General features: G+C 43.0%; 1 protein-coding gene across 2 annotated transcripts in view; it reads right to left on the reverse strand.

Annotated features, from left to right (window-relative positions):
• The window catches only part of LOC122944463 (MOB-like protein phocein), a 216,513-nt gene that overhangs the window by 15,068 nt on the left and 174,204 nt on the right, over nt 1-27,241 (reverse strand). For both annotated transcript variants that reach the window (XM_044302746.1, XM_044302747.1), the window contains exon 5: nt 6,256-6,342. In XM_044302746.1, the coding sequence (XP_044158681.1) occupies nt 6,256-6,342 (87 nt within the window). The remainder of the gene's footprint in view (nt 1-6,255; nt 6,343-27,241) is intronic.

A 27,241-nucleotide genomic window follows, 5' to 3' on the forward strand; every position in this document is an offset into this window, starting at 1 on the left:
TTATTTCCTTTTTTATATATATATATATATATATATATATATATATATAAATATAAATAAAAACAATGATAAACATTTGTAATGCACTTTTCTCGCTGGGACTCAAAGCGTAAAGGACAGTTGTTCGGCTGGGGCAATTCCCCGGGGAGTCAAGGGCTGCCATATGGGTACTTGACTCCAAAACATAATGTACACTAGGGTCAATTTCATAGGAAGCCAATTTTCCCATTTGTATATATTTTTGAAGTGTGGGGGAAAATAAATAAATAAGAGTAGCTGGAAGAAACACGCACAAACAAAAAATAAGGTATAAACTCCTTGCAGGTGTTGTCCCTGGTAGGAATCAAACCAAGGGCCCCAATATAACAAAGAGCACTGCCCCATAGAAGATTGTATACACATCCCAAGCATACCTGTGGGCACTTTGTGCTTTTATTCTATGTATAGGAAAAGCACTTTTAGGCTAGGTCTACACGACGACATTTGTCGCGCGACAATTTTTTATAATGGCAGTCTATGGTGTCGCACTGCAACATGCAACATGTTGCGACTGCGACACAACAGTCACAGAAAATCCATTCGAGATGGATTTTTCTGCGACTTTTGCGTCGCAGTCGCAGCATGTCGCAGTGCGACACCATAGACTGCCATTATAAAAATTGTCACGCGACACTGGTGCAACAAAATGTTGCGCGCCAACTGTTGCGCCCATATTGTCACACGACAACATTTGGAGGATTGCTCATTCACATTACTAGACTGCACAACCCCTTTAACAAGCGTTAATGAACATTCTGCATCGTTGCTTGACCAAGTTTACACACACACTGCAGCAGGGATTTTGGCCCACTCCTCCATACAGATCTTCTCCAAATCTTTCAGGCTTCAGGGCTGTCACTGGGCTACATTTGAGTTTCAGCTCCCTCCAAAGATTTTCGATTCGGTTCGGGTCTGGAGACTGGCTAGGCAACTCCAGGACTGTGAAATGCTTCTTACGGAGCCAATCCTTAGTTGCCCTGACTGTGTTTCAGGTCATTGTCATGCTGTAAGGCCCAGCCACGACCCATCTTTAATGCTCTTACTGAGGGAAGGAGGTTGTTGGCCAAAATCTCACGATACAGGGCCCTATTCATACTCCCTTCAATACAGTGCAGTCGTCCTGTCCCATTTGCAGAAAAGCGCCCCCAAAAGTATGATGTTTCCACCCCCAAGCTTCACGGTTGGGACGGTGTTTTTGGGGTTGTACTCTTCCTTCCTCCAAACACGGCGAGTGGAATTGATACCAAAAAGTTATATTTTGATCTCATCTGACCACATGACCTTCTCCCATGCCTCCTCTGGATCATTCAGATGGTCATTGGCAAACTTTAAATTGGCCTGGAGATGTGCTGGTGTGAGTCGGGGGCCCTTGCGTGCCCTGCATGATTTTAATCCAGGGTGGCGCAGTGCGTTACTAACAGTAATATTTGAGACTGTGGTCCGAGCTCTCTTTAGGTCATTTACTAGGTCCTCCCATGTAGTTCTGGGCTGATTCCTATCCTCTCTCAGAATCATCCTCACACCAAGAGGCGAGATCTTGTATGGAGCCCCAGACCGAGGAAGATTGACAGTCATCTTGTGTTTCTTCCATTTTCTAATATATGCGCCAACAGTTGTTTTCTCACCAAGCAGCTTGCCTATTGTCCTGTACCCCATTCCAGCCTTGTGCAGGTCTACAATATTGTCCCTGGTGTCCTTAGACACCTCTTTGGCCATGGTGGAGAGGTTGGAGTATGATTGAGTTTGTGGACAGGTGTCTTTTATACAGGTAACAAGTTCAGAGAGGTGCAATTAATACAGGCAATGAGTGCAGAGTAGGAAGGCTTCTTAACGAAAAACAAACAGGTCTGTGAGAGCTAGAATTCTTGCTGTTTGGTAGGTGATCAAATAATTATTTCATGCAATAAAATGCAAATTAATTATTTAAAATTCATATAATGTGATTTTATAGATTTTTCTTTTAGATTGTCACTTACAGTTGAAGTGTACCTACGATAAAAATTACAGACCTCTCCATTCTTTGTAGGTGGGAAAACTTACCAGTGCATCAAACACTTATTTTCCCCACTGTAACATATAATATGCGTGCAGAATTTCTAAAATATGGACTATGTCTACCTACTCCTCAAACAGTAAAAAAAAGAAATATTTAAAAACTGTTGATAGATTAACAGATATCATAATTTCATTCTGATTGTAACATTCAGTTCAGTTTATTCCTTGTTGTGCACAATGTAATTGTTGCTACTTGAATAAATCCTAAATTAACAATAATTGGTCTGTTCTTGGTTATTATATTGTTCACACAAGAATTTCAGGAATATCAGGTCCTGAGATTTACCAGAGTTGCTCAGCCTGGAGACGTTCCATGTTGGGCTTATTCTCACTACAGACAAAATGTACCGGGTGCCTAGGCATGGGGTGGGCACTTCAATACACCCACTGTGATTTTGTGAAACATTCACTGTGGTGCTCACACACACTGACTTAGATGAAACCCAGATTTAGTACTAGGGTACTAGTGAGAAAAAGTCTGGGTACAGTTTGGGACAGAATAGGGCTATACATACTGTATGCTGCATTCCTCCAGGAACATCACTGGTGGAGTTAGGATTTATATAATTATTAACATTACAGAATGCACATTAAGGAAAAACAAGACTGATTAATACAATCAGAAGGAAATTATATGCGATATCCATTAATCCATCAACTGGATATATATATTTTTTTAAACATTTTTTACTGCTTGATGAGAAGGCCTCCACTCCATTTATCAGTGTTAGTGAGCCACCTGCTTTGCTTTTTTAATAGAGATACCATGTTAAATAAACTACCCTGTCAATAAAAAATGTTTTCGTTCTATTCTCTACCGCCTAAATGCTAATCAATAAAATAAAACAAATGTATCCCGGTATGGTACCATTAAAAACTACACTATGGAAAAATTAATATAGTGGAATAAAAATAGGAATATAGGACAAAAATAGGCTAAAGCTAAAGCAGTAGTTTTCACTTTCTGGAGACGGACATCACAGACACATCTATTAAGAACCTTGTGCCTCTTATTAAATTGGCCACATTTTATTCCGGTGTGCTTTATTTTTTACTAAAGGTCCCTTTAGCAGCAGCAGTGTTCCTTCCCAACAATTGCCTGCTCAATAGCAGAGGAGACCACTTTATTTATATGCAGTGAAGTCCTCCACAGTATTGAGAGAAGCGAATGCTAATGCCATTCCTCGTCCCCATACTGACTAGTTTGCCAGCAGCAGATTCTGTTTATACAGCATGATCTGCTGCTGGTAAAAACTTTTGTGACTGCACAAATTATGTTACCCGATGAAAATGTGTTTTGTTCATTTATCAGGTAATCAGCGGCGGATTTACACCGCCAGATAATTGCTAACAAGCAACAAGCGATTAAGGACATCTTCCTGGGAAGGGGAGAGTAGGTTATGTTGCAATGTGGGAGAAGGGGCTGGGTGAGGCTGAGGCAAGACCTAGACTTTTTTTTGGCACACTGAAAAAAAGTCACAGGGAAATTGCTTCAAAATCATTGTCCATAGGGAGTGCTTTAAATAGTTTTAACCCCCACTCTCCTCCCCCACCCACTCATGTGCCAGTCTCCTCTATGCCGCCACCCCCCATGTGCCAGTAAAAAGTGCCAACTCTCCCTCCACCCATCATGTGCCAGTCTCATCTCTGCTGCCACCCCCCATGTGCCAGTAATAAGTGCCAATTCTCCCCCCATGATGTGCTAGTCCCCTCTCTGCTGCCACCCCCCATGTGCCAGTAATAAGTGCCAATTCTTCCCCCCATCATGTGCCAGTCTCCTCTCTGCTGCCACCCCCCATGTGCCAGTAATAAGTGCCAATTCTCCCCCCACCCATCATGTGCCAGTCTCATCTCTGCTGCCACCCCCCATGTGCCAGTAATAAGTGCCAATTCTCCCCCCCATGATGTGCCAGTCTCCTCTATGCTGCCACCCCCTTCCCATGTGCCAGTAATAGTGCCAATTCTCCCCCATCATGTGTCAGTCTCCTCTCTGCTGCCACCCCCATGTGCCAGTAATAAGTGTGGCAGAAAAATTGGCCGATTTAATAAAATAAAAAAAACTTACCATCATACTTACCATCTGCGATGCAGGCCTCTTCTGGCCTGTGTCCCGCTCTGTACTGCTCAAGCGGCGCGATGACGTCATCGCCCTGCCTGCACTGGCCTCTGATAGGCTGCCGGCACATGGCCGGCAGCCTATCAGAGGAACAGGGAAGGGAGACTCATCTCCCTCCCCTGCCACAGCACAGCAATCTGCATCGCTGTCCTGAGGACGGCGATGCAGATCACTATGGAGATGAGCGCAATGGAAGCGCAGCGCTCATCTCCTGCTGTGCCCTGCCAGAATTGCTGAAACGGCCAAAAACACCCGGCGGGCCGGATCAGTGTCCTCGGAGGGCCGCATGTGGCCCGCGGGCCGTAGTTTGAGGACCCCTGCCTTAAGGGGTTAAAAAGTGGGTTTTGGAAATGTTCAGAAAAATTAAAAAAATTGCTTCTAAGCCTTCTAACCTCCTAAAAAAAATAATAAAAATAATAAATAATGAGGCAAACATGACGTATCCAGCAAAAAAAGTCCCAGTTGAGAAAGGCTGGACGGGCCGAAACGCGTCCGGTTATTATTTTCTTAGTAACAATAAAAGAATACAACTGATTGAAAACTAGACCTTTTCTGCTGGATTTGATCTGGGGATTGCCCCTTCCCGTGCAGCGTGAAAAGGATCGTGAGCCGTTACCTTTGCTTCGCAAACGTGACGTAGACATATGGTAAATGTAAAGCAATAACTATTTTGTGAGGTACCAGAAAACCAGAGAAATTCAAATTTAGAAAATTGCTAATTTTTCCAAAATTTCTGTAAATTCAGGATTTTTTTTCTAAATAAAGTCAAAACATATTGTCTCGAGTTCGTAAAATGTGTCACAAGAAAAAAAATCTCAGAATGGCTTGGATAAGTAAAAGTGTTCCAAAGTTATTAGCACAAAGTTAAACATGTCAGGGAAAAACTGGCTTGGTCTTGAAGGGGTTAAAGGGCATCGGTCACGAGTTTTATGCTGTCCTCACTTTTAAATCCTTACAGTAGAAAAGAAAAAGTTATTGCGGCACAAAATTTTCTTTCTAAATAAAGATTTTACATTTTTCTAAAGTAGCAAAACAAAACTATAATACAGCATTCTGAACACTGTAAAAACAAATGGAAAAATAAAGTTACAGTGTCGCTTTTGACTTGCAGAAATCAAAAAAAGAAAAAATAACAGGTCATCAAAACAAAGCTAGCCTGTATAGTCAGTCTGACTAAAGACATCTGCACCTAGCAGAGGCAGAAGATGTAGAGAGCTGTGGATCAGCCACAGCTCTAAAGCGGTGAGATAGGATAACCCTTTTAAATGAGACCTCCAGGAATGTATGAAGTTGGCCTTTGGTAGCTCATCTTAGAAAATTACTAAGATGGATTGCCAGAGGCCATCAAAAACCCCTTTAGGGGTTATACACACAAATGTATTTTTTTCTGTGGCCGCCCAAAAAAAAATGACTCCATTTGTGGACTGCAAAACAACGGTCTTGTGCAACAGCCCTTTGAGTACAAAAGTAGGCTGCGCATTTAAAGGGTTAAAATGCCTTTTTTTTTTTTTTTTTTTAAAGAGAAACAAAAATATGATTTTTGGTAGGGTTTCCACACACCAAAAATACCAAGCAAAAATACCCATTGCATATATTTGAGTGGGAGCAGCACTGTAAGCAGCCCCAGCCACTACACGGTTCCAATACCCATTTCCAGCACAAAGTTTTTGCATACAGCTGGATGGGCAGGGGTACTGGAAGTCTGATCATTCATTGTTCAGTCCCAGAGAACTCCATTAAATCAATACTATAAATAGTTGAATTAAAATATCTAACTTAGGCTTGTTTCACAACTGTGTCTGGCTGTTTGGGCAAAGTGGCAGGAATTGGCTGGACAAAAAACCCTGCGTACAGCGGTTTTTACCTGGCTGATTTCCGGCACATTTACCGGGTAGCGGCCGGATTTAGCCAATGCCCAAGCCAGAGAGCTCTGGAACATTGTGGAGGAGAGGCAGCTGCAGGTGTGAAACTAGCCTTACATGTATTATATATTTATTTTTACTACATTAGCTTTAAAGCACAGAAATAGGAACATTATTAGTCACCTCCTTTGGGGTTTTATGAGCTGCACAAAGAAATATCCATTGTTCTGTAGCAGTCATCTGAGTGCAAGTGTCAGGGTGACATTCAACCTGCAATAAAGAGGATTTTTGGAAAACGTAAATATCTTAAAATTTTGCGTTAACCTATATAACTTTTATAGTGCTCATATAAGTTATACAAAAAACAAAACAAAAAAAATAACACACAACTACACAAAATACGTAATTCAATTTATCAGAAGATGTGTTCTAAAACCACCAGTGTTATGAATGTATAGGTCAATACATTGTGGTCTAGTATTTTAGAATATATTAGAAGTGTCCGTTTACGGTTGGTAGTGCTAGAAGTAGGATTCCACTCAGCTGTGTAATAAAGAATTTTTATACTAGGCCTCATGCACACAAGCGTATGAAGTTTGCGGTTAAACCATGGATCTGCAAAGTACATATACTGGCTGTGTGCATGCTGCAATTATGTTATAGAAATGCCCATTCTTGTCTGCAAAACGGACAATAAGACATTTTCAATAACTTCTGGAAAGGACATACAGTTGTGGACACAGCACGTGGATGACATTCCACAAAAACGATAGATCGGACATGTGCCCCAAATATGGTCATGTACATGAGGCCTTAAAGGGGTTGTTCGGGTTCAGAGCTGAACCCGGACATACCCTTATTTTCACCCCGGCAGTCCCCCTGAACAGGGCACGGCTCTTTTGTTTTCAATAACACACTGCCGGGCGGTAACTTCCGCCCGGCAGTGTGTTCGGTGACGTCACCGGCTCTGAGGGGTGGGCTTTAGCTCTGCCCTAGTCGTTTTACTGGCTAGGGCAGAGCTAAATCCCTCCCATCAGTGCCAGTGACATCACCGGGGGTTCCTGTCAGCCCCATGGAGAGCCCTGATACGTCACCAGAACTCCTAAAAATGCCTTTGCCCTGTGCAATTTAGCGCAGGGCAAAGGAGAGCATCGGAGCATGAACTGCTCAGATGCTCCTGTCAGGGGGGCTGCCAAGGTGAAAATGGAGGGATGTCCGGGTTCTGAACCCAGACAACCCCTTTAAAGTGAGGATAGGCCACTACTTGTAAAGAAATGGACAACCACTTTAAAAGGAACCTATCACTAGCAAAATGCAATGCAATATGCAACCGCCACTTTAAAGAGGAGAAGGACCTGAGTAGATGGATATAGTTCAGTAGGAAAAGATTCTGAAAAACAGAATCTCTATGATTAAGAGTCATCTGGTTTGTGCTACTCAGTGACCGACAACTAACTTCAAGACTAAGCATACAGGGAAGGCTGTCAATCGCTAAGTGGGCACACCTATACGGCTCCTAAGCCCTGACCGAGCAAAGATTAAAACAAAAAAGTTTCAAGCTTCACTATCTTTTCCAACAAAACTATCAAACAATTTGCTCTGCTTATTCCACTCAATAACATGCTGCCATTCATGGTGACAAGTCCCCTTTAATGTCTCCAAACACACACCTGGAACAAATATTCAGCAAAATTCAGTAACAGATTAAAGCAGTTGTGCAGGCCATACATATTGATGATCTATGGTCAGGATACGTGATCAATATCTGATCGGTGGGGGTTAGCTGTTTGAAGAGGGGATGGCGTTTCATGCGAGCGCCGCTTCCTCTTCATTACACTATGCGTCGACTGCCTTGTTGCGGCAGCGTAGTGTACGGACCAGTACTTGTTCCATTCAACTGAATGGAGCAAGCATTTGTCAATACACTGCACTGCCGAGACTTCTGAGACGATGGCAAGTGTAATGAACAGAAAGCAGTGCTCACATAGAGCACAGACTCCTCTTCAAACAAATGATTGAAGGGGGTGCTGACAGGTGTCGGACCCCCGATAATCAGATATTGATTATCTATCCTGATTTTAGGTCCTCAATATGTATGTCCTGCAGAACCCCTTTAACTCCCTAGGTGACCACACATTAAACACAGAGCAAGTTAGCAGAAATATCTGCTTATAATGATCAACATGTTCACTGCTCTGGTGGAGGAGATGAAGTCTTTAACTGGCCTATACAGAGGATAGGTCCAAAACAATGGAGCGGTTCTAATATATATATTGTATATGTATGTGTGTATGTGTATATATATATATATATATATATATATATATATATATATATATATATATATATATATATATATATACACACACACACATACATACATACACACACACACACACACACACACACAGTGGATATAAAAAGTCTATCTGTTAAAATGTCAGGTTTCTGTGATGTAAAAAATATTAGACAAATATTAATCATTTCAGAACTTTTTCCACCATTAATGTGACCTATAAACTGTACCTCTCAATTGAAAAACAAACTGAAATCTATTAGATGGAGGGAAGAAAAACAAAAACAAAAAAAATTATGAGGTTGCATAAGTGTGTAGATGTAACTGTGTTCAGAATTAAGCAATCACATTCAAAATCATGTTAAATAGGAGTCAGCATACACCTGCCATCATTTAAGTGTCTCTCATTAACTCCAAATAAAGTTCAGCTTCTCTAGTTGGTCTTTCCTGAAATTTTCTTAGTCACATCTCACAGCAAAAGCCATGGTCCACAGAGAGCTTCCAAAGCATCAGAGGGATCTCATTGTTAAAAGGTATCAGTCAGGAGACTTCCAGGGCATTAGATATACCATGGAACACAGTGAAGACAGTCATCATCAAGTGGAGAAAATATGGCACAACAGTGACATTACCAAGAACTGGACGTCCCTCCAAAATTGTCCCTCCAATCCAAAAGAGGCCTACAGAAACATTGAAGGAGCTGCAGGAATATCTGGCAAGTACTGGCTGTGTGGTACATGTGACAACAATCTCCCGTGTTCTTCATAAGTCTGGCCTTTGGGGTAGAATGGCAAAACTAAAGCCTTTTCTTACAAAAAAAACATCCAAGCCAGGATACATTTTGCAAAAACACATCTGAGGTCTCCCAAAAGCATGTGGGAAAAGGTGTTATGGTCTGATGAAACCAATGTTTAACTTTTTGGCCATAATTCCAAAAGATATGTATGCCGCAAAAACAACACTGCACATCACCAAAAGAAAACCATACCCACAGTGAAGCATGGTCGTGGCGGCATCAGGCTTTGGGGCAGTTTTTCTTCAGCTGGAACTGGGGCCCTAGTTAAGCTAGAGTGAATTATGAACAGTTCCAAATAACAGTCAATACTGGCACAAAATCTTCAGGCTTCTGCTAGAAAGCTGAACATTAAGAGAGCTCTGGCTGGGCCATTCCAAAACTTTAATCTTCTTCTGGTGAAGCCATTCCTTTATCTTTCAGCATAACAACGACCCAAAGAATACATCTAAATCTACAAAAGGAATGGCTTCACCAGAAGAAGATTAAAGTTTTGGAATGGCCCAGCCAGAGCCCAGACCTGAATCCAATTGAAAATCTGTGGGGTGATCCTTGGAGGGCTGTGCACAGGAGATGCCACTGCAATCTGACAGATTTGGAGTGTTTTTGCAAATTAGAGTGGGCAAATCTTGCCAAGTCAAAATGTGCCATGCTGATAGATCCATACCCAAAAAGACTGAGTGCTATAATAAAATCAAAAGGTGGTTCAACAAAGTATTAGTTTAAGGGTGTGCACAGTTATACAACCATATTATTTTATTTTTATATTTTTTCTTACCTAAAAGATTTCAGTTTGTTTTTCAATTGAGTTGTACAGTTTATAGGTCGCATTAAAAGGATGAAAAAGTTCTGAAATGATTTATCTTTGTCTCATTTTAACAGGGGTGTGTAGACTTTTTATTATATATATATATATGTTATATTATATTATATACACACACACACACACACACAGATATATACATACATATGAAAAAGCCATCCTTCGGCGTGAACGAACCAACCAGTCAGAGGTAGCAGAAGTCTTCAGTAAACATTTCTTTATTATTTTCAGAAACACTTCCCCTTCTTCAGGTGAAAACAGTGCTTAGCTTAACAAAGTCACATGAAGCTTAATATATACACACATATAACCGAAAAGGCGCCTAAAACAAAAGGTCAGCAGGGGGGTATGGAGGCAGTTCTAGGGTTCAAAAGGTACCCCAAGGAAACAAACCCCTTAGAAGCAAAATTCATTTATTAATAATAATATATGTTGGGACCTACTGAACACTAGGGTCCTATATCCCTGGTTGCATATAGTTTTTGTGTACCTTGCATGGTTTAAAATCCTTTTGATGACTCGGGGGACTCGTTAGCCCGGAGTGCAGGTCATGTGATCGTGCTTCTCAGATCACTTAACCTCAGGGCGGTCACGTGAAGCCGCCAGCTCCATGGAAACATTACGCCGAAGAGTCAGTGAAACCCGCTGCGCGACCACGCGGCGCCGCCGGCTCCCTGAAGACACGACATCCGAATGCCGATACTCATGAAGAGACCAGTGCTCGGGGGAGGCGGATACAGGGGGCTATTAAAAAAGCAGGGTACCCTTGGAGGATGTTTGAAAAAAATAGAAAAGGTTTGAAATACCAACATTCTATAGATTAAAATTAGACTTGTATAAATAAATTATAGATGAATCAATAAAAATAAATAAATCAGAAGAGACGCCTGATTTTACAAAGGGCCCCTATACACTATATATATATATATATATATATATATATATATATATATATATATTATTATTTTTTTTTATGTGTTACAAATAACAAATCCCTGGTATTAAAAAATGGTAATGAATGAATAAATAAATCATAAATTATTGGGAACATAAATAAATAATATGAATTATTACGAACATAGTGTAGTATAAATGGTAAAACGTTATTTGATTGAAATTTAAATTATTATTAATATGAATAGATGACTATATATTGTTCACTCAGTCTTAGCGCATATAGTGGTGTGCTGCTACTTTATTTGTTTGCTGTATTATTGCCGGGTAGCTTGCACCTGCGATTTGTCACAGGAGGTGCTGTTCTGTTTTTTGCTTATATGTATATTATAGACGACCAGGCATCCTCTTTGGAACTTAGCACTCCCCGCCCATCCCCCACCTCTTGGTGTGTTAAACCACCTCAGCTCCCCTAGCTTAAACCCACTTAGACCAGACCACTTTTTACAATTCTGCACTACACTACTTTCACGGTTTATTGCTCGGTCATACAACTTACCACCCAAATTAATTTTACCTCCTTTTCTTCTCACTAATAGAGCTTTCATTTGGTGGTATTTCATTGCTGCTGACATTTTTTATTAATCGAAATTTTTTCAAAAAAAAAAAAGACATTTTTCACTTTCTGTTGTAAAATTTTTCAAAAAAACCACATTTATATATAAATTTCTCTAAATTTATTGTTCTACATGTTTTTGATAAAAAAAAATGCAGTAAGTGTATATTTATTGGTTTGGTAAAAGTTATAGCGTTTACAAACCATAGTGCAAAAATATTCATTTACGCACTTTGACTTTCTGAGCACTTGTCACGTTTCCTGAGGTTCTACAATGCCCAGACAGTAGAAACTCTACAAATGACCCCATTTCGGAAAGCAGACACCCTAACCCTGGGTTCAGACCTGAGCGTTCCGAAAGGAGCGCTCTGTATGCGCGCTTGTACGGGCGTTTACAAGCGCGCATACAGAGACAGCCGTGCACACATTGTCGCGCGTTCCCGGGAACGGAACGGGAACGCGCGACAAACGCCCAAAAAAAAGCTCAAGCACTTGTTTGAGCGTCGGGCGTTTTACAGCGCGATCGTACGCGCTGTAAAACGCCCAGGTGAGAACCATTCCCATAGGGAATCATTGGTTCTTGCCTGTTGTGCGTTTTACAGCGCGTAGGAACGCGCTGTAAAACGCTCAGGTCTGAACCCAGGGTAAGTATTCGCTGATGGGCATAGTGAGATCATGGAAGTTTTTATTTTTTGTCACAAGTTAGCGGAAAATATATATATATATATATATATATATATATATATTTTTTTTTTTTTTACAAAGTCTCATATTCCACTAACTTGTGACAAAAAATACAAACTTCCATGAACTCACTATGCCCATCATGAAATACCTTGGGGGGTGTCTTCTTTCCAAAATGGGGTCACTTGTGGGCTAGTTATACTGCCCTGGAATTTTAGGGGCCCTATGGCGTACAAAGTAGTTTGAAATCAAAATCTGTAAAAAATCCAAAAGGTGCTCTTTGGAATGTGGGCCATTTGCCCACCTTGGCTGCAAAAAAGTGTCACACATGTGGTATCGCCGTGCTCAGAAGAAGTTGGGCAATGTGTTTTGGGGTGTCTTTTTACATATACCCATGCTGGGTGAGAGAAATATCTCGGCAAAAGACAACTTTTCCCATTTTTTTTATACAAAGTTGACATTTGACCAAGATATTTATCTCACCCAGCATAGGTATATGGAAAATGACACCCCAAAACACATTCCCCAACTTCTCCTGAGTACGGCGATACCACATGTGTGACACTTTTGTGCAGCCTAGATGCGCAAAGGGGCCCACATTCCTTTTAGGAGGGCATTTTTAGACATTTGGATCCCAGACTTCTTCGCACACTTTAGGGCCCCTAAAATGCCAGGGCAGTATAAATACCCCACATGTGACCCCATTTTGGAAAGAAGACACCCCAAGGTATTCAATGAGGGGCATGGCGTGTTCATAGAACTTTTTTTTTTTTGGCACTAGTTAGCGGAAATTGATATATATATATTTTTTTCTTTCACAAAGTCTCCCTTTCCGCTAACTTGGGACAAAAATTTTAATCTTTCATGGACTCAATATGCCCCTCAGCGAATACCTTGGGGTGTCTTCTTTCCAAAATGGGGTCATTTGTGGGGTGTTTGTACTGCCCTGGCATTTGAGGGTCTCCGCAGTCATTACATGTATGGCCAGCATTAGGAGTTTCTGCTATTCTCCTTATATTGAGCATACAGGTAATGAGATTTTTTTTTTCCGTTCAGCCTGTTGGCTGAAAGAAAAAATGGACGGCACAGATTTCTTCATTCGCATCGATCAATGTGGATGAAAAAATCTCTGCCAAAAAAATAAAAAATAAGGAGGGGAAAGGCATCTGCCAGGACATAGGAGCTCCGCCCAACATCTATACCCACTTAGCTCGTATGCCCTGGCAAACAGGCCGCAACGCAATAAATTTATTAACAAAAAAAAAATCACCGGTAAGCAAAAAAGTTATTGTTCAGTTTCAAAAGTTTATAAAAGTTAATGTTCTCTAAAGTAGAGAACATTAACTTTTATAAATTTTTGAAACTGAACAATAACTTTTTTGCTTACCGGTGATTTATTTTTATTTTTTTACCTTTATAAGACAAACCTCTCCTTCCCCATGGGACAATGTGCAAAGCGCCCAGAGATGTGGCGAAGTACATTATGCACTTTGTCCCAGGTGAAAGGAGAGGTTTGTGGCAGCTCTGAGTGAAAGGGCCCTAAGACTCCTGTGTGCCTGTCCTGTGTGACGCAATCCCTACACTAATAGTGTACCTGAGTGTGGAACTTGCGGAAACACTCCCCTATGCATAGGGCAGGCTGGTCAGGACAGTCAGGACAAAAAAAGGTGGTGTCATGCCTTAGTCCACCCCTGCTACAGACACGACATCTTTTTCTTGGGGAACGTTGAGCTGGGGTACCAGGATAGACAGACGGGAAGTGTCTGCCATGTAGCCGGCTCACTACATCAGGGCCTTGGGGCACCGACCCTCCTGGATACAGGATTTCCGAAATGATCTCTTCCTGGAATTTTAGGAAGGATCCTGTTCTCCCACCCTTACTGTAGAGAAAAAAACTATTATACATCGCCAATTGGATCAAATATACAGGCACCTTCTTATACCAGCATCTGGTGCGTAGGGAAACTAAATAGGGAGCCAACATCTGGTCATTGAAGTCCACCCCTCCCATGTGAAGGTTATAGTCGTGGACAGAGAGGGGTTTCACAATGACTCCAGTTGCCCTTTCAATTTGTACAGCCGTGTCTGCGCGAATGGTGAACAGAAGGTAAACGTCCCTCTTGTCCCTCCACTGCACCGCGAGCAGTTCTTGGTCACACAAGGCAGGCCTCTCCCCCCGTGCAAGTCGGGTACTAACGAGCCGTTGGGGGAAGCCCCGGCGACTAGGTTGCGCGGTGCCACAGCATTGAATTCCGACTAGATGTAAGTTCCGAAAGAGGGCCACGCTTGAGTAAAAATTGTCCACGTATAAATGGTACCCCTTGTGGAGTAAGGGTGACACCAAGTCACAGACAATCTTGCCACTGCTCCGCTGGTAGTCAGGACATCCGACCGGCTCCAGTTTTGAGTCTTTTCCCTCATAGACCCTAAAACGATATGTATAGCCTGTGGCCCTTTCACAGAGCTTATACAGTTTGACCCCATACCGGGCGCGCTTGCTGGGGATGTACTGTTTTATGCCAAGGCACCCAGTAAAATGTACTAGGGATTCGTCTATGAAGATGTTTTGATTAGGGGTATACGCATCTGCAAATCTGGATGACAAATGGTCTATGAGGGGCCGAATATTATGGAGCCGGTCATAAGCAGGGTGGCCTCTTGGATGACAGGTGCTATTGTCAGCGAAATGCATAAAGCACATAATGGCCTCAAAACGCGCCCTAGACATTGCAGCAGAGAACATGGGCATGTAATGTATTGGGTCTTTAGACCAATATGACCGCAATACATTTTTTTTAGTTAGATCCATGCCGAGGAGAAGGCCCAAAAAAAATGTAAACTCGGAAACTGTGACTGGTTTCCACCGGAAAGGCTGGGCATAGAAGCTTTCCGGATTGGCGGTAATAAACTGTGTGGCGTAGCTGTTGGTTTCTGCCACAACTAGGTCATAGAGATCCGCGGTGAAGAACAGCTCAAAAAACTGAAGGGCCGATCCTAAATGAGCCGTCTCCACGCGAACTCCAGACTGGGCGGTGAAAGGGGGCAATACGGGTGCGGCGGAAGCAGGGGATTGCCAATTAGGATTTGCCAGCACCTCTGGGAGACTAAGGGTTCTACGGGCCTGTGAACGCGGTGGCTGCGACAGGGGAGTTATTGCACGTGCCACCGTACCAGCTGGAACTGCCCTTCTGGTGCTCGCCACTTCACCAGGGAATACGGCAGTGCTGGTAGAAGGTCCAGGGTGTGCTGCGCTGCTGGTGTATGCCGCACCATAAACAAGATCAGCGCTAGCACCACTCTGCTGCAAATGAGGATCATCATGCGGGGTATGCATTACACTGACATGGGATCGGGTACGCCTGACCGTAGCAGGGACCTCTACCTTGTCATCTTCGCTAGCGGTTAGTGCCACTGCTGTCTACAGGTTCATATTCTGAACCACTGGATTCAGCGGATGAGGCGTCCCCATCGCTTTCAGCCATCACGGCCAGAATCCTGTAGGCCTCTTCAGCGGAATACCCCTTGTTTGACATTTTAGGTTCACTAAATTTAGGGGGTATTCCTCTGAGACTACCCGGGAAAAAGAGCAAACCTACCTAGCAAAAAGGAGTGCTTGCGAAGTAAAGCTGCGATCGCTAATAAAGATCCAAAAAGCTCAAAAGTTATCTTTTATAGCGGCGCAGCGATTTTACGGTGTTTTTGCAGTGATCAGAAAAAATAATCCTGTCACTGCGCTGGGGCGGACTGAACGCAAGTGTGCGCACAAGATCAGGCCTGATCGGACGAACACTGCGTTTTTTGTAGAACCTAAGGTGACCCTAATGTACTGATATAGATCTGATTGCGATCAGTATTGATCACTTACAGATCCTATATAGTACTAGTGCTGATTAGCAACAGCGATGACTCTAATCAGCGACTGCGGTGCGGTGGGCTGGGCGCTAAACTACCTAGCAGGGATGAGGGACCCTTACAGGGGGGGTGATCAATGACAGGGGGGTGGATAAGGGGGTGATCAGGGAGTCTAATAAGGGTGATCAGGTGCTAAATAAGGGGTTAATAAATGACAGGGTAATATCTAATGTGTAGTGTGGTGATTTGGTGCTACTTACAGAGCTGCCTGTGTCCACTGGTGGTCGATCCAAGCAAAAGGGGCCACCAGAGGAGCAGGTAGCAGTTATATCAGACGCTATTTTCAAAATCGATGCAGATGTTTTGCTCAGGGGTATACAAATCTGGTGTTAAAGTGGCCTCTGGGACGAGAGGTGCTATTATCACTAAAGTGCAGGAAACGCAGGATGGTCTCAAATCATGTCCTGGACATAGCAGCAGAGAACATGGGCATGTGATGAATTGGGTTCGTGGACCAATATGACCGCAATTCATGTTTTTTTGTCAGGCCCATGTTGAGGAGAAGGCCCAGAAAAGTTTTAAATTCGGAAACTTGGACGGGTTTCCATCGGAAAGACTGGGCATAAAAGCTTCCCAAGTTGGCGGCTATAAATTGAGTGGCATAACGGTTTGTTTCTGCCACGACTAAGTCCAACAGCTCCACAGTGAAGAACAGCTCAAAAAAAAAACAGAGCCGATCCGATCTGAGCTGTCTCAACCCGAACTCCAGCCTGGGAGGTAAAAGGGGGAACTACTGGTGCGGCTGAAGATGGGGGCTGCCAATCAGGGTTTGCCAGCACCTCAGGGACTCTAGGGGCTCTACGGGCCTGTCTGTGGGGTGGCTGCGATGGGGGAACTACTGCACGTGCCACCGTACCAGCTTCAACTGCCCTTCTGGTGCTCGCCACTTCACCATGTTCTACGGCAGTGCTGGTACTAGGTCCAGGATGGGCTGCGCTGCTGGTGTATGCCTCACCGCGTAACCCGACAGCGCCAGCCCCACTCTGCTGCCCTTAAAGCGGATCCTGCGCAACCTGTGGTCTAGCAACACAGGGCCGGGTACGCCTGGTGTATCAGGGACCTCAACATCATCGTCCGAACTTTGGGTCAGACTGCCACTGCTTTCTACAGGTTCGTATTCTGACCCGCTGGATTCGTCAGATGAGGGTTCCCATTCCTCATCCGACTGGGTCAGAAGCCTGTAGGCCTCTTCAGAAGAATACCCCTTACTTGCCATTTGGTCAACTAAATTTAGGGGGTATTCCCTGAGACTACCCAAGAAAAAAAGCAAGCCTGTCTTACAAATGGGAGGCTAGCAAAGTACAGGAAGCTGCTGCGATTGATAAAAAATATCAAAACTGATTTATCGCCGCAGCGCTTGTGTAGTGATTTTGCAGTGATAAAAAAATAAAAATAACTTTGTCACTGCGGCGGGGTGGGTGTGGGTGAACGCACGTGTGGGCAAACACTGCGTTTTGGGTGGAGGGCGATCTAAGGTGACACTAATACTATTATAGATCTGACTGTGATCAGTTCTGATCACTTACAGCGAATCAGTGACTGCGGGGCCTAAACTATCCTAAACAGTCAATACTGGTGAAAAAAATGTGACAGTATACACTGATCACTTTTTTCCCTTTCACTAGTGATTGACAGGGGTGATCAAGGGGTTAATTGGGGTGATTGGGGGGGGGGGTGATCTGGGGCTAAATGTGTTGTGCTTGGTGTACTCACAGTGATCTGTGCTCTCTGCTGGGACCAACCGACGAAAAGGAACCAGCAGAGAGCACAGAAGCCATTTAACACATTATATTTATAAATATAATGTGTTAAATGGCTTGTGATTCGATTTTTTTTTTTAAAAAGTCACCAACCTGCCAGCGGTGATCATTGGCTGGCAGGCTGGTGTCGAACTTCTCCTGCAACTTTGCTCGGCCCACATGTGCGGGCCGGCTATTCTCGTAAACTCGCGTCTCGCGAGAACGCGCGATGCGTCAAGGAGGAACAAACCGCCCACCCGCAGGACGCATCCCTGCGTTAGGCGGTCGGGAGGCGGTTAATCAGAGTAACAATGGAGCTGGACCCTCCGTGTAAGAGTAGGTCCCACCTGATAAGAAGCTACCTTGTCGTCTGGTAGGTGGGCTCGACATATTTTTGATCAATAATATGCACTAAGAGCTTCTTCACTGCTTTGCAGTAATTATTTGGTGTCATGTATTTGACCCTGTTCACACATTCACCTGTTCACTCAGTCTTAGCACATATAGTGGTGTGCTGCTACTTTATTTGTTTGATTATATATACACAAACCGGATTCCAAAAAAGTTGGGACACTATACAAATCGTGAATAAAAACTGAATGCAATGATGTGGAGGTGCCAACTTCTAATATTTTATTCAGAATTGAACATAAATCACGGAACAAAAGTTTAAACTGAGAAAATGTACCATTTTAAAAGGGAAAAATATGTTTAATCAGAATTTCATGGTGTCAACAAATCCCCAAAAAGTTGTGACAAGGCCATTTTCACCACGGTGTGGCATCTCCCCTTCTTCTTACAACACGCAACAGACGTCTGGGGACCGAGGAGACCAGTTTCTCAAGTTTAGAAATAGGAATGCTCTCCCATTCTTGTCTAATACAGGCCTCTAACTGTTCAATCGTCTTGGGCCTTCTTTGTTGCACCTTCCTCTTTATGATGCACCAAATGTTCTCTATAGGTGAAAGATCTGGACTGCAGACTGGCCATTTCAGTACCCGGATCCTTCTCCTACGCAGCCATGATGTTGTGATTGATGCAGAATGTGGTCTGGCATTATCTTGTTGAAAAATGCAGGGTCTTCCCTGAAAGAGATGACGTCTGGATGGGAGCATATGTTGTTCTAGAACCTGAATATATTTTTCTGCATTGATGGTGCCTTTCCAGACATGCAAGCTGCCCATGCCACACGCACTCATGCAACCCCATACCATCAGAGATGCAGGCTTCTGAACTGAGCGTTGATAACAACTTGGGTTGTCCTTGTCCTCTTTGGTGCGGATGACATGGCGTCCCAGATTTCCAAAAAGAATCGTGACTCGTCTGACCACAGAACAGTCTTCCATTTTGCCACACTCCATTTTCAATGATCCCTGGCCCAGTGAAAACGCCTGAGCTTGTGGATCTTGCTTAGAGATGGCTTCTTCTTTGCACTGTAGAGTTACAGCTGGCAACGGCGGATGACACGGTGGATTGTGTTCACTGACAATGGTTTCTGGAAGTATTCCTGAGCCCATTCTGTGATTTCCTTGACAGTAGCATTCCTGTTTGTGGTGCAGTGTCGTTTAAGGGCCCGGAGATCATGGGCATCCAGTATGGTTTTACGGCCTTGACCCTTACGCACAGAGATTGTTCCAGATTCTCTGAATCTTCGGATGATGTTATGCACAGTTGATGATGATAGATGCAAAGTCTTTGCAATTTTTCGCTGGGTAACACCTTTCTGATATTGCTCCACTATCTTTCTGCGCAACATTGTGGGAATTGGTGATCCTCTACCCATCTTGGCTTCTGAGAGACACTGCCACTCTGAGAAGCTCTTTTTATACCTAATCATGTTGCCAATTGACCCAATTAGTGTTAATTGGTCTTCCAGCTCTTCGTTATGCTAAAATGTACTTTTTTCCAGCCATTTATTGCTACTTGTCCCAACTTTTTGGGGATTTGTTGACACCGTGAAAATTTAAATCAACGTATTTTTCCTTTAAAATTATACATTTACTCAGATTAAACGTTTGATCTGTCATCTACGTTCTATTACAAATAAAATATTGACATTTGCCATCTCCACATCATTGCATTCAGTTTGTATTCACAATTTGTTTAGTGTCCCAACTTTTTTGGAATCCGGTGTGTGTGTGTGTGTGTGTGTGTGTGTGTGTATATGTATATATATATATATATATATATATATATATATATATATATATATATATATATATATATATATATATTTATTTAAAGGATATACAGTAAAAATGGATGTTTCTGTCTATGGGGCCCGAAATCTATTCCATGGCATACAAAACGGAACCACCCATGTGTTATGTCAGATACTGTAAAAAAGACACCATTTGGGGTATTTCGAATACTTGTTTCAAAAGTTGTCTCTAATGGTCACATGATTGGTGTTTCGTGATTGTCATAGATTTATTTCAAAGGCTTTATTTAGGCCGTTTGGATTCAAGCAATTTAGCTTGAAGATCCAAAACATTTCACGTCTTTTCAGGGTTTGGCTAGTATTGTGGCAGTCAGCAGCGTGGCGGGAGACACTGTGTTGCAATAATTTTTTTCCGCATATTGGACCTATGTTTATTACTCTTATTTCTAAGGGTTTGTGACGTGGGGCCTATATACTGTAACCCGCATGGGCATTCCAATAAATATATGATATTTTGTGACCCACAGGCCAGATGGTCTCTAATCGGAAAAGATTATCCAGTAAAATACCTGGAAAAGGTGGGAGACGAACTTATCGTGGTGCAGCACAAACATCTAGCACCTGGGGTGTACAAACCCAAGAGAAGAATATAAAATCAGTGATACAGTCCTAACCTCAGTATCTGAGGAAAGGAATTTAGGGGTCATTATTTCAAAAGACTTGAAAAGGTAGGCAGACAATGTCATAGAGCAGCAGGAAAAGCTAGCAGAATGCTTGGGTGTATATGGAGAGGCATTACCAGTAGAAAGAGGGAGGTGCTCATGCCGCTCTACAGAGCACTAGTGAGACCTCATTTGGAGTATTGTGCTCAGTGCTGGAGACCATATCTCCAGAAGGATATTGATACTTTGGAGAGAGTTCAGAGAAGAGTTCAGAATATGAGACTTAAAAAAAATCATCAATTTATTTTTTCTTACATTTTCCGCTAACTTGTGACAGAAAATAAAAAATTCTAGGAACTCGCCATGCCCCTCACGGAATACCTTGGGGTGTCTTCTTTCCAAAATGGGGTCACTTGTGGGGTAGTTATACTGCCCTGGCATTCTAGGGGCCCTGATGTGTGGTAAGTAGTTTGAAATCAAAATGTGTAAAAAATGACCTGTGAAATCCTAAAGGTGCTCTTTGGAATGTGTGCCCCTTTGCCCACCTAGGCGGCAAAAAAGTGTCACACATCTGGTATCGCCGTACTCAGGAGAAGTTGGGGAATGTGTTTTGGGGTGTCATTTTACATATACCCATGCTGGGTGAGAGAAATATCTTGGCAAAAGACAACTTTTCCCATTTTTTTAATACAAAGTTGGCATTTGACTTTGTATTAAGATATTTATCTCACCCAGCATGGGTATATGTAAAATGACACCCCAAAACACATTGCCCAACTTCTCCTGAGTACGGCGATACCAGATGTGTGACACTTTTTTGCAGCTTAGATGCGCAAAGCGGCCCAAATTCCTTTTAGGAGGGCATTATTAGACATTTGGATCCCAGACTTCTTCTCACGCTTTCGGGCCCCTAAAAAGCTAGGGCAGTATAAATACCCCACATGTGACCCCATTTTGGAAAGAACACAAGTTAGAGGAATATGAGACTTAGTAAGAAAAAACAAAAACAAAAAAAATAAAAATTTCCGCTAACTTGGGCCAAAAAAAATGTCTGAATGGAGCCTTACAGAGGGTGATTAATGACAGGGGGGTGATCAGGGAGTCTATATGGGGTGATCACCCCCCTGTAAGGCTGCATTTAGACGTCCGTATGATTTTTACGGATCCACGGATACATGGATCAGATCCGCAAAATGCATACGGACGTCTGATTGCAGCCTTACAGGGGGGTGATCAATGATAGGGGGGTGATCACCTCATATACACTCCCTGATCACCCCCTGTCATTGATCACCCCCCTGTCATTGATCACCCCCCTGTAAGGCAGCATTCAGACGTCCGTATGCATTTTACGGATCTGATCCATGTATCCGTGGATCCGTAAAAATCATATGGACGTCTGAATGCAGCCTTACAGGGGGGTGATCAATGACAGGGGGTGATCAGGGAGTGTATATGAGGTGATCACCCCCTGTCATTGATCACCCCCCTGTAAGGCTGCATTTAGACGTCCGTATGATTTTTACGGATCCACGGATACATGGATCAGATCCGCAAAATGCATACGGACGTCTGATTGCAGCCTTACAGGGGGGTGATCACCTCATATACACTCCCTGATCACCCCCTGTCATTGATCACCCCCCTGTAAGGCTGCATTCAGACGTCCGTATGCATTTTACGGATCTGATCCATGTATCCGTGGATCCGTAAAAATCATATGGACGTCTGAATGCAGCCTTACAGGGGGGTGATCAATGACAGGGGGTGATCAGGGAGTGTATATGAGGTGATCACCCCCTGTCATTGATCACCCCCCCTGTAAGGCTGCATTCAGACGTCCGTATGCGTTTTGCGGATCTGATCCATGTATTCGTGGATCCGTAAAAATCATACGGACATCTGAATGGAGCCTTACAGGGGGGTGATCAGGGAGTCTATATGGGGTGATCATGGGTTCATAAGGGGTTAATAAGTGACAAGGGGGGGTGTAGTGTAGTGTAGTGTTTGGTGCTACTTTACACATCTACCCCTGTCCTCTGGTGGTCGATCCAAACAAAAGGGACCACCAGAGGACCAGGTTAGCAGGTATATTAGACGCTGTTATCCACTCTCTTACCTTCCGTTCCTGCGTGCGCGCGTTCACAGGAAATCTCGGGTATCGCGGGAGGACGCGTATATGCGTCCACCCAGAAGAGCAGGGCCGCCGGCAGGACGCAATCCTGCGTACGGCGGTCCTGTACCGGTTAAAGTCGGCTTTCTGGTAAAATTATTGAGATCCAAAAACAGATTTAAAAAACGCTAGTTGTAGTGGAGGGGCAAAAGGATAAGTTGTTTGATAGAAGAGCGGACTTTTCCAAAGTAAATTTATGGGAGGATAAATTGAATATTTGGATTACCTTGAGGGTTCGGACGGGGCCATCTATATCTTTTTTTGTTTTTATTTTTGCCCCCCTAAATCCTTTTCCACATTTTTTATTTTTGTTTATCTTGGGCCCAAAGGGTCGAAGTAGTTGGTGATTGTTACTGTGTTTGGGATCTTCAATACTGGATATATCGAAGTGGGGTCAGTATCGGCAGTAGGGATAAAAAAGAAACAGGACCAGTCGTGGATAGGGCAGTTTAATCTAGTGGATCCACAGGGTCTGGGCCCATCTGTGATAAGATGGATTGATCCTGTGGGTCCATAGTCTCCCCGGTAGGTTGTACTAAGGATTGAGTTGGTGATATGGCATGAATCATGTTGTGGAAATTTTATTACTCTCATTTTTGAGAAAGTTTTGCTCTTTGTGAACTGAAATCTGTGTATTCCAATCTGCTAATATCAGGAAAAAAAATCAACTGAAAGAACCTTTTGGTGTATGTGGTTGTTATCTGCTGCGTCAGGGGGTGTGAGGATAAGGTAAGTGCTTTTCCGTTGTGTTGATTGTACAGTGGTTGTATGATGCGATAGTGTGCTGAGCAGTACAGGGTATAATTTGGATTTTGTTTTGCTGGATTTTGTAGACACTATCTTGATTTTTTTTGTGAAGGCCATGTGGTTTGTCGGCCATTTTATTTTCCTTTGCGTGTGTCAAGCCATGCGCTTTTGTCGGCCATCTTTAATTTCCGTTGTGTGGTGTGAAGAACATGTGGCATTGGCAGACATCTTGGCGAGTTGGTGCTGCAGGTTTTAACAAGGAATTTATTTAGTTTTGGTGTCTATGGAAAGCGATTTGATTGTTTTTGCCTCAAATGTCAGTTTTGTCCAGAATAGTTGTCTTGTCTTTTTGTAACCTATGTACAGTTTGATTTTGTTTTGATAAGTTTTGTGCTGGATATCAGTTGAGTGTTCGGTTATGTTATAGCTCAGTGACCAGTCTGATACAGGAATAATTGTGTGAACATTAGTGGCAGTTTAGCTGTGAAATTGTCCTATAGTTGATGATTCTGCTTAAAGTTTGTATATCTGTGGCTGTTACACTGAATTGTAGACTTGTTTGGCATAATTAACCACTTAAGGACCACAGGTTTATCCCCCCCTAGTGACCAGGCCCTTTTTTACAAATCGGCACTCCACAACTTTAGCGGTTTATTGCTCGGTCATGCAACTTACCACCCAAATGAATTTTACCTCCTTTTCTTCTCACTAATAGAGCTTTCATTTGGTGGTATTTCATTGCCGCTGACATTTTTACTTTTTTTGTTATTAATCGAAATTTAACGATTTTTTTGCAAAAAAATGACATTTTTCACTTTCAGCTGTAAAATTTTGCAAAAAAAACGACATCCATATATACATTTTTCGCCAAATTTATTGTTCTACATGTCTTTGATAAAAAAAAAAATGTTTGGGCAAAAAAAAAAAATGGTTTGGGTAAAAGTTATAGCATTTACAAACTATGGTACAAAAATGTGAATTTCCGCTTTTTGAAACAGCTCCGACTTTCTGAGCACCTGTCATGATTCCTGAGGTTCTACAATGCCCAAACAGTAGAAAAACCCCACAAATGACCCCATTTCGGAAAGTAGACACCCTAAGGTATTCGCTGATGGGCATAGTGAGTTCATAGAACTTTTTATTTTTTGTCACAAGTTAGCGGAAAATGATGATGATTTTATTTTTTTTATTTTTTCTTACAAAGTCTCATATTCCACTAACTTGCGACAAAAAATAAAAAATTCTAAAAACTTGCCATGCCCCTCACGGAATACCTTGGGGTGTCTTCTTTCCAAAATGGGGTCACTTGTGGCGTAGTTATACTGCCCTGGCAATTTAGGGGCCCAAATGTGTGAGAAGAACTTTGCAATCAAAATGTGTAAAAAAATGCCCTGCAAAATCCGAAGGTGCACTTTGGAATATGTGCCCCTTTGCCCACCTTGGCAGCAAAAAAGTGTGACACATCTGGTATCGCCGTACTCAGGAGAAGTTGGGGAATGTGTTTTGGGGTGTCATTTTACATATACCCATGCTGGGTGAGAAAAATATCTTGGTCAAATGCCAACTTTGTATAAAAAAATGGGAAAAGTTGTCTTTTGCCAAGATATTTCTCTCACCCAGCATGGGTATATGTAAAATGACACCCCAAAACAAATTCCCCAACTTCTCCTGAGTACGGCGATACCAGATGTGTGACACTTTTTTGATGCCAAGGTGGGCAAAGGGGCACATATTCCAAAGTGCACCTTTCGGATTTCACCGGTAATTTTTTTTACAGATTTTGATTGCAAAGTACTTCTCACACATTTGGGCCCCTAAATTGCCAGGGCAGTATAACTACCCCACAAGTGACCCCATTTTGGAAAGAAGACACCCCAAGGTATTCCGTGAGGGGCATGGCGAGTTCCTAGAATTTTTTATTTTTTGTCGCAAGTTAGTGGAATACGAGACTTTGTAAGGAAAAAAGAGAAAGAAAAAAAAATCATCATTTTCCGCTAACTTGTGACAAAAAATAAAAAATTCTAGGAACTCGCCGTGCCCCTCACGGAATACCTTGGGGTGTCTTCTTTCCAAAATGGGGTCACTTGTGGCGTAGTTATACTGCCCTGGCAATTTAGGGGCCCAAATGTGTAAGAAGTACCTTGCAATCAAAATGTGTAAAAAATGGCCGGTGAAATCCGAAAGGTGCACTTTGGAATATGTGCCCCTTTGCCCACCTTGGCTGCAAAAAAGTGTCACACATCTGGTATCGCCGTACTCAGGAGAAGTTGGGCAATGTGTTTTGGGGTGTCATTTTACATATACCCATGCTGGGTGAGAGAAATATCTTGGCAAAAGACAACTTTTCCCATTTTTTTATACAAAGTTGGCATTTGACCAAGATATTTTTCTCACCCAGCATGGGTATATGTAAAATGACACCCCAAAACACATTCCCCAACTTCTCCTGAGTACGGCGATACCACGTGTGTGACACTTTTTTGCAGCCTAGATGCGCAAAGGGGCCCAAATTCCTTTTAGGAGGGCATTTTTAGACATTTGGATCCCAGACTTCTTCTCACACTTTCGGGCCCCTAAAAAGCCAGGGCAGTATAAATACCCCACATGTGACCCCTTTTTTTTGTTTTTTTTCTCACAAAGTCTCACTTTCCGCTAACTTAGGACAAAAATTTCAATCTTTCATGGACTCAATATGCCCCTTACGGAATACCTTGGGGTGTCTTCTTTCCGAAATGGGGTCACATGTGGGGTATTTATACTGCCCTGGCTTTTTAGGGGCCCTAAAGCGTGAGAAGAAGTCTGGAATATAAATGTCTAAAAATGTTTACGCATTTGGATTCCGTGAGGGGTATGGCGAGTCCATGTGAGATTTTATTTTTTGACACAAGTTAGTGGAATATGAGACTTAGTAAGAAAAAACAAAAACAAACAAAAAATTTCCGCTAACTTGTGCCAAAAAAAATGTCTGAATGGAGCCTTACCAGGGGGGGGGGGGGGGGGATCAATGACAGGGGGGTGATCAATGACAGGGGGGTGATCACCCATATAGACTCCCTGATCACCCCCCTGTCATTGATCACCCCCCCTGTAAGGCTCCATTCAGACATCCGCATGATTTTTTACGGATCCATGGATACATGTATCGGATCCACAGAACGCATGCGGACGTCTGAATGGAGCCTTACAGGGGGGTTATCAATGACAGGGGGTGATCAGGGTAATCAGGGTGATCACCCCCCTGTCACTGATCACCCCCCCTGTAAGGCTCCATTCAGACATCCGCATGATTTTTTACGGATCCATGGATACATGTATCGGATCCACAGAACGCATGCGGACGTCTGAATGGAGCCTTACAGGGGGGTTATCAATGACAGGGGGTGATCAGGGTGATCACCCCCCTGTCACTGATCACCCCCCCTGTAAGGCTCCATTCAGACATCCGCATGATTTTTTACGGATCCATGGATACATGTATCGGATCCACAAAACGCATGCGGACGTCTGAATGGAGCCTTACAGGGGGGTTATCAATGACAGGGGGTGATCAGGGTAATCAGGGTGATCACCCCCCCTGTAAGGCTCCATTCAGACATCCGCATGATTTTTTACGGATCCATGGATACATGGATCGGATCCACAAAACGCATGCGGACGTCTGAATGGAGC

The sequence above is a fragment of the Bufo gargarizans genome, chromosome 8 (genome assembly GCF_014858855.1).
Source record: "Bufo gargarizans isolate SCDJY-AF-19 chromosome 8, ASM1485885v1, whole genome shotgun sequence".
Lineage (NCBI taxonomy): Eukaryota > Metazoa > Chordata > Amphibia > Anura > Bufonidae > Bufo > Bufo gargarizans.